This window comes from Ranitomeya variabilis, chromosome 3 (assembly GCF_051348905.1).
Source record: "Ranitomeya variabilis isolate aRanVar5 chromosome 3, aRanVar5.hap1, whole genome shotgun sequence".
In the NCBI taxonomy this organism is placed as follows: domain Eukaryota; kingdom Metazoa; phylum Chordata; class Amphibia; order Anura; family Dendrobatidae; genus Ranitomeya; species Ranitomeya variabilis.
This window is the reverse complement of record NC_135234.1, coordinates 386,239,753-386,254,821: the sequence shown is the minus strand read 5'-3', so window position 1 is coordinate 386,254,821 and position 15,069 is coordinate 386,239,753. Positions and strand designations below refer to the sequence as shown.

The 15,069-nt window shown below is 39.8% G+C and overlaps 1 protein-coding gene across 1 annotated transcript in view; it reads right to left on the bottom strand.

The window, feature by feature from the left end:
- Window positions 1-1,644: 1,644 nt before the first annotated feature.
- The window catches only part of COL16A1 (collagen type XVI alpha 1 chain), a 280,075-nt gene continuing 266,650 nt past the window's right edge, over window positions 1,645-15,069 (bottom strand). The window contains exons 66-71 of the mRNA XM_077296052.1: window positions 9,878-9,922; window positions 9,603-9,794; window positions 7,594-7,660; window positions 7,333-7,509; window positions 7,079-7,156; window positions 1,645-3,678 (exon numbers count right to left, since the gene is read on the bottom strand). Of these exons, the coding sequence (XP_077152167.1) occupies window positions 3,482-3,678; window positions 7,079-7,156; window positions 7,333-7,509; window positions 7,594-7,660; window positions 9,603-9,794; window positions 9,878-9,922 (756 nt within the window). The 3' untranslated portion in view covers window positions 1,645-3,481. The remainder of the gene's footprint in view (window positions 3,679-7,078; window positions 7,157-7,332; window positions 7,510-7,593; window positions 7,661-9,602; window positions 9,795-9,877; window positions 9,923-15,069) is intronic.

The following is a 15,069-nucleotide window of genomic DNA, read 5'->3' as shown; positions in this document are numbered from 1 at the left end:
TGGACTTGAGTGGTCTGTGTGCCAGGTCCTGGAGGGCCTCTGTGTTGGGAGGTCCTGGGAGTAGGACTAGATCCCTGAAGAGCACATGGGGGAGGCCTTGGACCTGGGGGGTCTGGGTGTGTTGGATGGTCCCAGATGGGGATGGACGTCCTGAATAGCGCACAGAGAGGACGCGTGTGCAGAGTCCGTGATGGAACTGCATTTGGGAAAGCTACAGCCCGTCTAAGGATCTGGACTGTCAGGTGGCCTGGTGAGCAAGGCATTGCTTGGGACGGTGATCCCAGTTCAGCAGCTTCCCTGAGAGAGATGGTACTGACTGATTCAGCGTATGGAGCAGGAGCTCCTAGAAGGTAACCCAGCGTATGGGGTGCTGTGCGGTCACCCACGGCAACTGGTCAGATAAGGATCAGCGTGTTTAGAGACCGCGACCCAATGTCATGTGTGCTATATGACTAGGGACATTGATGAACTGTTCGGCGTACGGACACCCATGGTAACTGGACGAAGTGAGAGGTCCAGCATGTTTAGTGTCCGTGAGATAAAGCTGAATATGACGTGTCTAAAGATAAATCTGCAACTTAATGTCACCGGTTGGTGACTATTGTGTTCTATGAAGTGTATATGATGAACTGTGCATAATCAGGTTTATGATGCCATAATAAATCGTGTGGACTGTTTAAGTAGAAAAACCGTGCCTAAATGCTTGAATCCCGTGCCAACTGAGTGTCCCCCAATACGCTCAGTAAGTGCAATCTTACAATGCCTAAAACTAAGTTATTTAGTGAAGCAACAGCACACAGAACCTCATGTGGACTCATGTGAGAATCAAATGGAAGGGAGAGAGGGAAATTAGTCTGAATTGTAAGGCATTTAGTAGGGTATGGAATAATAAGCATTTTTCAGCTTTTGCAACCATTTATACATTAGACTATGGAAGTAGTACTGGAAACACATTGACCAGTCCAGTCAGTCTCAACTACTATGTCCAGCATTACTGCCAAAACCTTAAAGCACCACTTCAGGGTCTTGGTTTTTTCAGTGTCTTCACAGTTTTTCAGCACCACTCTGGTCCCACAGTGCCATTTTGTGAGTGCATCATCTGACCAGCCACAGGCTGATGGGTGGAGTGCTCCGTCAGAGAGCCAATATACAAATAGCAAACAACTGACTGTCACTTCCAAACAGAAATCTGGTGTGCACAGGTGCAAACTAAGAGTAGACATCTCTATACATAACTAGCAAATAAAGTTGCACTTTGTAGTGCTACAACATGTAAATATGAAATATTTCAAGTCTGAATTGCAATACTGCTCTAGATAATAAGATTCTTAGCACATAATTTGACCAATTCATGCATGCCCAGCAGCCATCGATAAGGAGGTCTCCAGTTGCTGGGAACAAGGCTTTCATAGACTTGTATTAAAAAATGACCTCCGGGAAGCTCCATGAAACACTGGAGCTGCAGGCAGATGGACAGAAGCGGAGGCAAAAACAGATGAAAAAAAAAGGAAGGTGAGTATCGGACAAGGGGCAGGGGATTTACATTTAAAGCACCACTCCAGCAGTGCAATAAAAAAAACCCTCTGTAATGGTGCTTTAAATAACAAGCAGAAGTCACAAGCATAAACCACAGTAGAGGCCACATTTCAGAATAGTATAAATTATATTTGATTTTTGTAATGGAACAAGTATCTACATGACAGTTCTCTGCACAACAACGGATCTGTAGAACATTGCTGATACACAAATACCTCTTTAACAATGACATGGATTCAGAGCAGGATGTCACAATTATAGAACTTTTAGGGAATTTGTTGCCACCCATGATGTATAGACTTGAAGAAAAGCAGCATAAAGGCTGGCAGGAGGAAATAACTATCTTTTCAGAGAAGGAGCCCTTTTCCCAAAGGGTTAGTAAAGGTGAACAAAACATAAAATAAATGACTTAATAATTGATGAGACACAGTATGTGTACATGCTTCCTTGCATATATACAGAACAAAATATGGCAACAACAATAATATTGATACAGTACATTTTATGAGTAGATCATTTACAGACCAAATTATGAGCTTATTTAAAATGTGCTTTTACAAAATGCATAATGATTCCAATGTATTGTGACAGTAATAAGAAATAGGTAATTCAGAGTGCATGGAAGGCTTACCTAGTACTGTGAGATGCCTCACAACTAACTCATTAGCCACAATTTTAACTTAAATTAGGGAAGATCTTTTAGTTTTATGTGTATGACCAGCTTAAGACCAACTCTTACATGCTATTGTAGTTTGTTTGTTTTCTTTAGGTCATTTTTTGTACTGTATGCACACAATTGGTAGTATGATGATGAATATTGCACTTGAATTTTTGTGGGATTGGAAATGCATGTTTGGACACAAAATGAAACCAGATCTGTTTTGAGGTCTACTCATTCATATGATTAAGTGTTCTAATAGAGCCTACTTATTTTTGCCATTTGAGGTAACAATTGTAAGGCAAACATGACAAGAGCAAAATGCAACTTAAAGTCCTGCATCACTGTCAGTGTAAAGGAAAGTGATCTATACACCTAAACATATATGAAGGCACATATTTATATAAAAACTGACCTATTTTAACATCAAGTAAAATTGCTATAGAATGGGGTAATGTAAATGAAAATAGTAACTGCATTTAAAAGGGTAATTGAATACCTGCAGCAAAACAGTGGGAAATATGCTGCTAAAATCTATCCAATCAGATAAAATTACAAGATCTTCTGGGATCAAACAATCATAATGCATTTTTCTTAATCCTTAGCCAAGATACATTTTGATTTAAAGTCCTCAAAGAATAAAGCATGGCCGTCCCAGTAAGTTTGCCATAAAAAGTAAAATGGTTAAAGGCAAAACATGAATCAAGTTTCACACTAAAATAAAACTGTCAGTTTTGGGTGGAATTTCCCTATAAGATCTATTAAGTGATCACCATACAGTTCGTATTTTGCTTCTTGCGTCAAAAACTGGGAAATTAGAAGGGTTCACAAAGTAGTGAGCAGAACATGTAAGATTAAACTGCATGAGTAAAGAACAGAAATTGTTCTCCTTAGTCTCAAACTCTGTATATATTGCAGTATTTAAAACAGAAGTGGGGAACATTACACTTCAGTTGTTAAGCACCTTTTTTAGGCAATGAAGTGTGTTGATTTCTATCAAGAATCGAACAGTTTGATGACGTGTTTTGAGACAACAAAGAACCAACAGAAAAGTCAAGAATAAAGGGAAGCAGAACATAATAACCAATAGAAAAAAATAAGAAAAACCTATACACGGTACATGAACATATTTTCTCCCTTTTTTTCCCCAGAAGGTCTTGATACGGAGCAATATATAGAAATAAATGTATCAAAAAAAGTGCTGATGGTCACTCTGGTAAGGAAGGAACACAGCTCTTTGAACTTGATCCAGTACGCAGTTGTTGCGGGTCTGAAGATATTGGCTTCTTATCGTCCTGGCCCTTTCATGTTCTTTGGTTGGTATTCTTGCACTGACATCATGCTGTAACAGTCTGATGGATTGCATCTCCCATCTTTTCCTGTATTTCCTTTTGGCCCCTGTGGTCCTGGGATGCCAGGAATGCCTTGTTGTCCCATTGGTCCTGTTGGACCCAATTTGCCATAACCAGGTGGACCTTGTGGTCCTAATTTCATAGGGAAAAGAGAATCATAAAAGGTTACTACTGGAAATTTAATCTTGAAGCATAATTTATATTTTTCTTGCAAAAATGTGGTTAATATTTTAGAACTCTATAAATAGGTGTATAGATGCGTTGAAGAGGTCCAAATGGCAATTCGGGCAGATTAGGGTGTGCACATATAGTATAAGGTGAGACCAGAGTTCAGAGAAGGTCCCTAGTAAATACTTGTGTAATTGCTCAGTAGATTGGTATAACAGGTGTCATTCACGCATAATCTAATATAAGGTAAATATATGTGACAAGATAATGTGAAGGAAAGGAAGGTTTTTACCTGTTGTTAGATGACTGCATACAAGATGTGTGAAGTTTGCTGCCTTCAGTCCTTGAGAGAGGTGAGAGGAAGTGCTGTGATGCACTAGTCCTACTGCTGTGTCACTCTGTGGGAGATGAGTACTCCCTGATGAAGAAAGCTGCAGCTTTTGAAACGCGTTGGACATCGCTTCCTTACCAGCCCGACTCTGAGTCAGGACTTTAGTGATGTCACTTTCTACAATCTGTTAGCATTACCGCTCAGGTCAACCAGCAGTGATCCCTAAGAGCACACCACTGATCGGGGCTGCGCTGCTGCACTTTGATCGTCTTACCTACTCCGGTCAGTGAGTACTTATCTCCTGGATCAAGGTTAATACTTTGAGATCCCTCGGTATCCAACAACAGGATCCGTGCACTACAGTACCTTCTGCCTTCGCTCCCAGAATCAAAAACCACGGACTTCACGCGTCTCCCACAGAGTGAAACAGCGGTAGGACTAGTGCATCACGGCACTTTCTTGCACCACTCCCAAAGACTGAAGGCAGCAAACTTCACTCATCTTCTATGCAGTCACTTAACAGCAGGTAAAAACCTTCCTTTCCTTCAGATTATCTTGTCACACATATTTACTTAATTTAGATTATGCAAGAATGACACCTGTCATACCAATCTACTGAGCAATTACTTATGCAGCTATATACTCACCTTATACTATATGTGCACACCCTAATCTGCTCAAAACACCATTTGGACTTCTTCAACCTTTCATATATTTTTCCACGCCCCCCGAGGAAGCACTGACAGCGAAACGCGTGTCGGGGCCTCTTGTTCATATCTTGGCATTAGGTTGGTATAACTTATCCATTTATTTATATTCTCTTCCCTCTGTTCTTCTATGATATATGCATGCCTTCATTCTGAGGGTAGCAAATTTGTGATGGTGGTTGTTATATACGACATGATTTAGTATATTATGGCTCCTTAAAGCACGTTGTATTGATCTTATTTATTGGCATTTACTTGTGGGCCTCTTATTTACTTGTTCAAGTGTCTGTTTATTTATACTACCCCACACAAGCATTTTGTAATAGAGGGATGTGCTTACCAGTATGACTGTACCCTAACCGTGCCTGATATGGTTCTTAGGTGTCACTAGCCTTGACATTACTTGTTGTATATACTTTTTTTATCATTTTTCTTGAACTATTTATCAAAAAGAATATATTTAATAATAAGAACTTTGCTCTGTGATTCATTTTTTCTTTTTTGGGTAACATATTTTTCAAGCAACAGGTGGTAGTTGCTTACCAAACTAGGCAGCTGGGCAGTTTTCTACCGTGTCTAGTGATAGTGTCTAATTTACTACTTTTTATCCAGATGTATATATACCTTTACGGGAAATATGTAGTGTACATACACTTCCAATTTACAAAGGAAGCAGAAGAATAAATTACTTGAAATATAATTAAAATGTATGTTGTTTATACTATGTCAAGATGCATGGAACTGAAAGTGATGAGCTATATTCTAGTCCAGTCACAACATTTTTCTTTATAGGATTCAGATCAGAGGTCCTGTAATGTGCAGCAGGATTTCCCTTTACAAGTTTTCCATGACTTGCTGCATGTTGCCATGTAACCGTTGTTTTAATTTCTATTTCATAAATCAATAGTACAAGTGAAGATAAGAAACTATGTCATATATCTAATCAGAGAAAACTTCTTTTTCCTCCAGGATTGCTCATTCATTCTCAAAATTCTCAATTTTCAGGTAAAATCTGTATTCAGTGAGGACAGATTTTTACATTATTGACATAGATGATGGCTGTTACTAATGAGATTCTATGTAATGGGGAGAGGAGAAGGGAGGGTCTCTGTTTCTCGTTCCTTCTAGCTCCTTCCTCCTTTCTCCTCCCCCTCTACATAGAATCTCATCAAGTCGCAACTGTCATCTCCTATATCAGTAGTGTAGAAATCTGTCTTCACTTAGTACAGATTTTACCTTAGAATTGACAATTTTAAGAATGAAAGATCAGTCCAGGGGGAAAAAGAAGCAGATTTCTATGATCAGATATATTGCGAAGTTTCTTATCTTTAGATGAACTATTTATTTATGAAATAAAAGTTTAAACGACAGTTACTCTTTATTACTCTTCAAAAATATGGACTTCATTTATGAATACTGTCTATGTAGTAATACTGTCCTTGCTGCCCAGAGCAACCAATTTGAGTCCAGCTTACATTTTTTTCTACGGACGTTCAAAAAATTAAAGTTGAGTTGTCATTGGTTGCAGTGGGCAACACAAACATTTTACTGTAAGACTGTTTTGATACCTGAGTCCCATATGTTAACCACCACTAAAACACACCTTCCCTTCCATTAAAACAAGTTTAGAGGATACAGGAATGCAATACCAAAAGATCAGGCTTGGAGTTACCAGACCATAGAGAGGTTTTCTTTTAGAGCTTTCCTCATGCCTTTTTACCTTTTAAACATTTTAGCCAATAGTAGAGTAGATTACATCCGAGTCTCCATTTCTATAGTGGCAATTTCTGTGCTACTCCCAGATGTAGCTCAGACTGTTAGAGTGAATCTATCAGAATCTATGTAAGGGCAGCATATTTTATCTACAGGTCCACTCTTCTAGTAGCCAACAAAACCAAAGTGATGCATTTGGTGACTAGAAACCCTGAAAACATATACTGGACTTCACTTCTTACTTGCCTACCCCCACCCTGATAGACTGCCATTAATTTACTATACACATGCTATGTACTATGCTATGCAGTTCGAGTCAGGTAAGGCTCAACTCAACCTTCTAGATACAGGTACAATCACTTTAAATTCTCTAATGATAATTTATGCATTTGAATATTTTATGTAAATACTTTTAAAGTTTTTTTCTGCTCACCAATGTCATAAAAGCAGAGCATTGTATATTATGTAGGGTCTGGTCAACATCAACTTGATCAATACATACAGCTGGATTTACAATTTTTGTACAAACTATGCTTTATAGCTGAACAGCATGGATACTGTTTGTCCATAAATATTAACTTTTTATGCATGGCAAAATAAAAGTAAACAATACCTGGTGCTCCAGGTGGACCCACGTCACCCATGATGCCAATACCATTTGTACCCTTATCTCCCTTTGGTCCTGTTTCACCTAGAAAATTAGAAAATAATTGTACTACCAATCTAACAGTTTTCTGAGCAATGTTATCTTATATAAAATGTAGATTTACAGAAAGAATAATATTCAGGTATTTGACTGTAAATACGTATCTTTTAGATTCATACCAAATTAGTATATTTATATTCCTATATATGGAATTTATATACCTCTCATTCCAGGGACTCCTGGTCTTCCCTCACGTCCAATCTGACCCGGAGATCCTGGTAAGCCTGGTGTACCTTGGCGACCTGGTGCTCCATCTTTTCCGGGAGGACCTGGTCTTCCCGGCATGGCAGCCATCTCTACTGGCAATTGCATTCTTGCGGTGTAATATGCCATCCGTTCTAGTAAAACAAGCAGTATTTGGTTTATCAATAACTACTGAAGGATTTGACTTTATATCAAAATTCATGCATAACAGACCATACCATCAAAGAGTCTGATCATCTCTTGTCGAATCATTCTTTTAATTTCATCATAATTGATAGGATCTGCCTGTTAATAGAAAAGTTAATTTTACACAGTAGCAGATAAGAAGTAATTTATTAAGAAAAGTTTTCAGTGGTTTACAGGTATATTCAGAAGGATTCATACATGAAACATAACTATGATTTTCTGCAATAGAGTTACTGTATGTGTAGTATAACTTTTTTCAAATTTTATAATAGACAAGCTTTGTTATACTGAGAATGTCCTTTGTTGCCTATATTAACCAATCAGAGCTCAAATTAACTGTAGCAAAATAGAAGCCGAGCTGTGTTTGGTTGCTATTGGCAGCCTGATAAATCCCCAGCCAACAGGAAGCCCTCCCCCCTGGCAGTATATATTAGCTCACACATACACATAATAGACAGGTCATGTGACTGACAGCTGCCGTATTTCCTATATGGTACATTTGTTGCTCTTGTAGTTTGTCTGCTTATTAATCAGATTTTTATTTTTGAAGGATAATACCAGACTTGTGTGTGTTTTAGGGCGAGTTTCATGTGTCAAATTGTGTGTGTTGAGTTGCGTTTGGCAACATGCATGTAGCGACTTTTGTGAGATGAGTTTTGTGTGGCGACATGTTGCAACTTTTTGTGTGTCAAGTTGCATGTGACAGGTTAGTGTAGCAAGTTGTGTGCAGCAAGTTTTGCGCATGGCGAGTTTTGCGCGTGGCGAGTTTTATATGTGGTGCGCTTTGAGTATGTGCAAGTTTTGTGTGAGCCGACTTTTGCATGTGTTTCAACTTTTGTGCATGTGGCAATTTTTCCACTTGTGCAAGTTTTGCGTGTGGCGAGTTTTCCATGAGGTGAGTTTTGCACGTGTGGCGAGTTTTGCGTGAGCCTAGTTTTGCATGTGGCGAATTTGGCATGTGGCGAATTTTGCGCCTGGTGAGTTTTGAGTGGCGACTTTTTTGTTTCGACTTTTATGTGGCGAGGTTGGTGTATGTGTGGTGAAATGTGTGCTGAGGGTGTTATATGTGTTCAAGCACGTGGTAGTGTGTGGCGCATTTTGTGTGTGTGTTCATATCCCCGTGTGTGGTGAGTATCCCATGTCGGGGCCCCACCTTAGCAACTGTACGGTATATACTCTTTGGCGCCATCGCTCTCATTCTTTAAGTCCCCCTTGTTCACATCTGGCAGCTGTCAATTTGCCTCCAACACTTTTCCTTTCACTTTTCCCCATTATGTAGATAGGGGCAAAATTGTCTGGTGAATTGAAACGCGTGGGATTAAAATTTCACCTCACAACATAGCCTATGACGCTCTCAGGGTCCATATGTATGACTGCGCAAAATTTTGTGGCTGTAGCTGGGACAGTGCAGATGCCAGTCCCGGACATACATACATACATACATACATACATACACACACACACATTCAGCTTTATATATTAAATGACCTAGATTAATAATAAACTGTTAGGCAATGTGTCCACGATCAGGAAATAACAGTGTTTTGGACACAGGTGTATTTTCTCTGCCTCCAAAACGCTGCGTTCTAATCAAACAGTTAAATCTACATGTGTTGATTGAACCATGCGGATTTACCGCATCTAGCGAATGGCCGTGAGTGAGACTCCGCAGCAGAGACTAGCATCTCCGCTCCAGATAATTGACATGCTGCATGAGTTTGGGTGAGTTTACGCAGTGTTAAATAAAAGCACAATGGGCATGGTATTTCAATAAATCCCATCCACTATGCTTCTAATGCAAAACGTCGTGTTTTGGATGCAGCACCGGTGAGTTGTGTCCAAAACGCTGCCTTCCTGATCATAGGCACGAGCTATTAATGCGGTGTGGATGTGACCTCAGGATCACAATGCCACTGTTGTGCATGCAGCTGTATCAATTTTGCATTTGAGCTGAGCAGCAGTACCAGACATTGCCCCAAACAAGATTTTTTTTATTGTTCTGATTAGTGAGGGTTCTGTGGTTTAACAAGTTATTGCTTACCATTATTCCAGGTGATCCAGGTATTCCTGGAGGACCAGGTTGTCCTGGAGGGCCACTGGATCCTCTCTCTCCAGCAGGGCCTCTAGGCCCTACAACACCTACAGATGAACTCTTTCCATAACCATCTCCAGGTGGTCCAGGCCTTCCTCTCTCCCCTTGAGATCCTGCAGGACCTTGTGCTCCAGGTTCACCCTAAAATAAAAATGTAAGGGATGCAGCATTGAAACATGTCCAAATAAAAAGACAGACATAATACATTTAGGTTGTCCTCTCACCTTTTCTCCTGGGGATCCGGGAATTCCAGGCTTACCAGACGAACCCTGTTGAAGAAGCAATATGATTTATGTAAAACAGTCATCAAATTAACCCCTTGATACTCCATGCCTTATTTAGCTGGTGGGAAGTACTTCCCAAGTATAACTCAGGCATGGTGTCATCAACACCAAACAAAATCTAGAAAATGGTGAAAAGCTGAAACCAAAAATGTATTATAAAATTGTGTAACCTATAATTTGTAATGTGATTGAAGTGCTATCCGTAGGATCACATTGGAGGTTTCTTCTAAACCTAAAATCATAAGTCACAAGTATACTTGTTCTTTGAAAGTTGTATCATTTTTCACCTATCACCCTTATAAATATGGCATCTCCATTCTATGTTTACCATATAATGCTGCAGGAGATGTTCTACATTATTTCTTCACCTCCATTATGATGGCTGTGTCTACATGTGCAGGGAAACTATGTTTCCTCACCTTTAGAGTATATGCACATGATGTCTTTTTCATGCCGAAAGTGCTAAAAATGACAAAAAGGATGAACATATGCATTGTAATATCAAAAAGCTGCGAGGCATCTAAAAGAAATGACCAGTCTATTTTTCTGGTGCCTTCCACTTAGAAGACACCATTATATATGGAATGTTGAAAAAAAGTGCCAACAGAAAACACATTTCTGAAAAATTACTGCCACCATTTTCCGGAAGCATCTTCAGTTTAAAAAATGAAGCAGGTACATTGGTGTATAAAAGTCGCCTTGTGTACATACCCTCAGCCAGTGAAGCACTGGGGTGCCAAGGGCTCACAGTAACATTGACTTTGGGGGGCCCACGTTTCACCTGCATGCAAATATTACATTTCCCTCATTCACAAATTTACCTATGCTTCTATATAATAGTAAACTGGGTAGTTTGGTTAATGAGTGATAATATGCTGCTTTTTCTATACAGAGAAAATCCAGTGAACTAGGCCAAGTATTTCTCATACAGTGGGGTTGGGAGCCCATATCTACACAAAGGCCAACCGGAGGATTCCCCTGTTCCCCTATGGGCCAGTCCAAGCCTGCCCTCAGCTTATAGGGTGATCATGAACTGAAAAGTTTGTAGTGTTTCTCTGCTTGCTCGCTATGCACTTTACTCTGCATTCAGTAAGCAGAACTTGGCTGTCACAGCAAAACACTAGTGCGCTGGAAGCACAGCGAGTGAAAAAACACTAGTAACATTACAATTGTTGGTCAGCACATCCTAAGACATGGGATGCTGATCAGGACCACCCAGTTTGCTGTGTAAATGAAGAGAGTTGAACAAAGGAACCAGCCAAAAGTATAGAAAGAAAAAACAAATACATTTTTAAGGACATATAGCATTTCCATATGTTTCAATATTTTGGAAGATACTTTGTGTTCAGGAAAAATGTCAAATCCCTTTACATTTTATTTGCATAAACTGGAAAAAAACGTAAAGAGGTGTTTGGCCTTGTGATATTGATGACCTATCCTTAGAATTAGAACAATATAACAGAACTTTATCTACCATACAGCTTTTTTTATATTAAAGTGTAATTGTGTCTTGGTATTCAGAGGTAAAGTGAGAATATTGGAGAATTGGTAAATATTTTAAAAGTTTCAAAGATCAAATAGATCAGTAATCTGCAAGTTTCTGTGAGATGTTATGTGCTTAGTGAAAACAAAAAATCAATAAAAAAAAATTGCAGGAATCAAAACATTTTTTTATAAACTTTAGCATGTGAGCCTAGCCTAAAGCTTGTATTCATGCTTCTTTTGTTGTGCTTTTTGTCAGCATTGATTATTCTTTTTATTCTCAGCTGATTCAGAAACTGTGTATCTAAAAGTTGGAACAATTTATATGCTGACATTGTTACTGTGTACAGCAATTTGTTCCGCAGGAAAGAAAGCCATTTGTTTGCATAGATCAAACGTTTTACACACAATCTTTCTGTAACATACACACATTTTCTGATTAAAGAGTAATAACATGGCAAGAGAACAAAGTCAAGTACATAATAAGTAAGAAAAAAACATTCTTTTGCATGTATCTTTGAATTTGGAGGACTCATTCACTAATTTGAATAGCAAATGTACAGAGCACTACAAGTAAATGGAATGTAGAAACATCAATTCACACTTTAAATATACCAAACATTTTGCTTTTTGCATGAAATTTTAGAAAGTTCACTCATTTTTTTCTGAATTGGTGAAATTTGCAGAAAAATAAAGATGGAAAATCAAATTCAACAGCATAAAAGTGCAACCTCAGTTTCAAAAAAGTTGAGACTCTGTAAAATGTAAACAAACAAAAATGTACCGTAATAATTTGGAAATCTCTCATAGCCATATTTTATTCACAACAGGACATACAACACATATCAGAAGATGAAAGTTACAAATTTTTTCATTTAATTTGAAAAAAAATAACTTATTTAGAAATTGATGGCAGAAGAACATCTTAGAGATGTTGGGGACAGAGTTAACACAAAGGTAGAAAGGAAGTGGTGTATTTTAAAACATTTTTCAACTAATGCACACGACTGTATAAAAAGAGCATGTTAGAGAGGTATGGTCTCTAAGAAGCAAAGATAGTTAGAGGTTCACCAATCAGTGAACAACTGTGTCTAAAAATTGTGGAACAATTTCAGAGAAATGTTCCTTAGCATAACATTGTGAGGAATTTCAATATTCCACCATCTACAGTACATAATATCATCCATGTGCTCAATGGAAAAGGCCGACTGTCAATATCGATTGCTCGTGATGGGCCCTCAGATGAATCTCTTTTAAAAACAAGCATGATGCAGTCATGCAAATTGCTATATGGGCTCAAGAATACATCCATAAATCATTGTCTGTTAACACAATTCGCCATGCAATCCACAAATGCTTTACCATGCAAAGAAGAAGCCATATATGAAGACAGTTCTTCTGTTTTCTTTGGGCCAAAGCTCATTTTAAAATGGACTGAAGCAAAATAGAAAACTTTTCTGTGGTCAGAGGAATCAAAATGTGAAATTCCTTATGGAAAACTCAGATGTTGTGTCCTGCAGACTCAATAGGAGAGGGATCATCCAGCTTGTGCAATAGAAACCATTTGAAGTACTATGAAGCAAAAAAAACCCTGGGCAGTTGAGCAGCTAGAATCCTCAGACTCCTCATACAATAGAACAACATTCCTCTTTCAAAACTCCTGCAATTTTCTCCTCACTTCCCAGATGTTTACACTGTTGTAAAAAGAAGAGGGGGTGCTGCAAAATGGCAGACATGGCCTTGCCCCAACTTTATTGAAATGTGCTGCCATCAATTTCTAAATGAGTTCTTTTTCAAATGAAAGGGAAAATGTCTTTCAATTTCTGATAAGTGATATGTTCTTTTGTGAATAAAATAAGGCTATACGATATTTCCAAATCCTTGCTGTTAGGCAACGGGATTCTCCCGCTGCACAGGGTAGATTCCAAGCCTTGCCTGCATCTGCGGTCTACCATCCAGCTTTGGCCGCTGCTAAGCATAGACGTCAGTCCCAGCGTCTTGTTCAGGCTCATGCTAATCGTCTGGTTACTGCTGGCTCTTCAGCCAAACCTATGGTAACCAGCAGTAGGCAGTGACAACCGAATGCTCTGGAGACTAAGTTCAGAAATCACCCTACTGAGCATGCTCGTAATGTGGCGACGTCTCATTGGTGGTCGGTCGTCAGCTGCTCTTGTGATGTGGAAGCTCCGGATTGGCCCGCGTGCAAGATCCTGTCTGACTGGACATGAACTGAACATATAAAAGGGTCTCAGAAGCGCACACAGGCACGCTAGTGTTAACCTCTTTCCATGTGTGAATGAGACATTGCAACAGTATGGTTTTTGTCAGCATGTGCTCAGGGCCGGCGGTAAGCCGTTAGAATTCTGGCTCCTCCGGAGAGGAGTTTGTCTGTATGGATTTAGGGCTGGCGTCTATCCATTAGAATTCCGGCACCTCCAGAGATGAGTTGATTGAGTGCTTTTGCTGACCATGTGACCACTGTTTGCTATTTACCCTGTTTGTGGGCTTTGATCCCTTGTAAGATTAACAGGGATCATATCTAACTTCATATCTACTTCGTTACTGTGTGAGCGTGACACAGCTCTATTGCAGAGCATCTACTTCGTTACTGTGTGCGAGTGACACAGATCTATTGCAGAGCATTTAATTCGTTACTGTGTGCGAGTGACATAGCTCTATAGCAGAACATCTATTCTGTTTCTATGTGTGAGTGACACAGCTTCATGCGTTGTTCCCTAAGTGACGTTTTACTAAGTGCAAGCTTACAATCGCTCGCTGTTTGTTCCACCATTACCTTAGCTGCAGGTTAACATCTCTGCACGGTGGACCCCAGGTTGCAATCGCACTATATTAGTTATTTTTATTTAGTGCGATCCACTAACCCTAACAGTACACTAGTGCCAGGATCTGGCTAGTAATGGCTGACGAGCGGCAGCTTCTGCGGAATATCCAGTAGCTGGAGGGCAGGTTGATTGCACTTGAGCGTGCAACCTCAGCTGTGGATCTGACCGCAGTAATGGCACAGGCAGCCAGTGAAGCCGCTACTTGGGTTTCAGCTGTGACTCCTGTTCCATTTTCCCCACATTTCCCGCTCCCGAATAAGTTTCTGGGGATACGTGAACCAGTGCTCGATCCAGCTGGAGTTACTGGGTTCACGTTTCTCATCTGAAAGGGCCAAGGTGGGATTTGTGGTGTCCCTTTTGATGAACAAGGCATTTTAGTGGGCTACGTAAGGACCTGGTGGTCAGTAGAGTCTCTCATTTTTTTGGGTGCTCTGAAACAGGTCTTTCTTGGACCACAGGTTACCCATGATGCCGCACTTCAACTCCTGGCATTGATTCAGGACTCCTTCCCGACCAGCCAGTTCCCTATCCGGTTTCAGACTTTAGCTTCTGAGCTGGAGTGGCCAGATAAGGTCTTGGTCCCGGAGTTCTGGAAGGGCCTTGCAGACCACGTTAAGGATGCTTTGGCCACCAGGGAGATCCCAACTAAACTGGAGGATTTAATATCCATATCCACTCGTATCGATCTTCGGTAAGCTGAACGAAGATTGGAGCAAGCCCAGTGTATACGAAGGATTTGGTTAGCAGAAAATTTTACTTATCCTTTGGTGTCTCTGACTCGGACGAGCAAACTGGTGGAGCCCATGG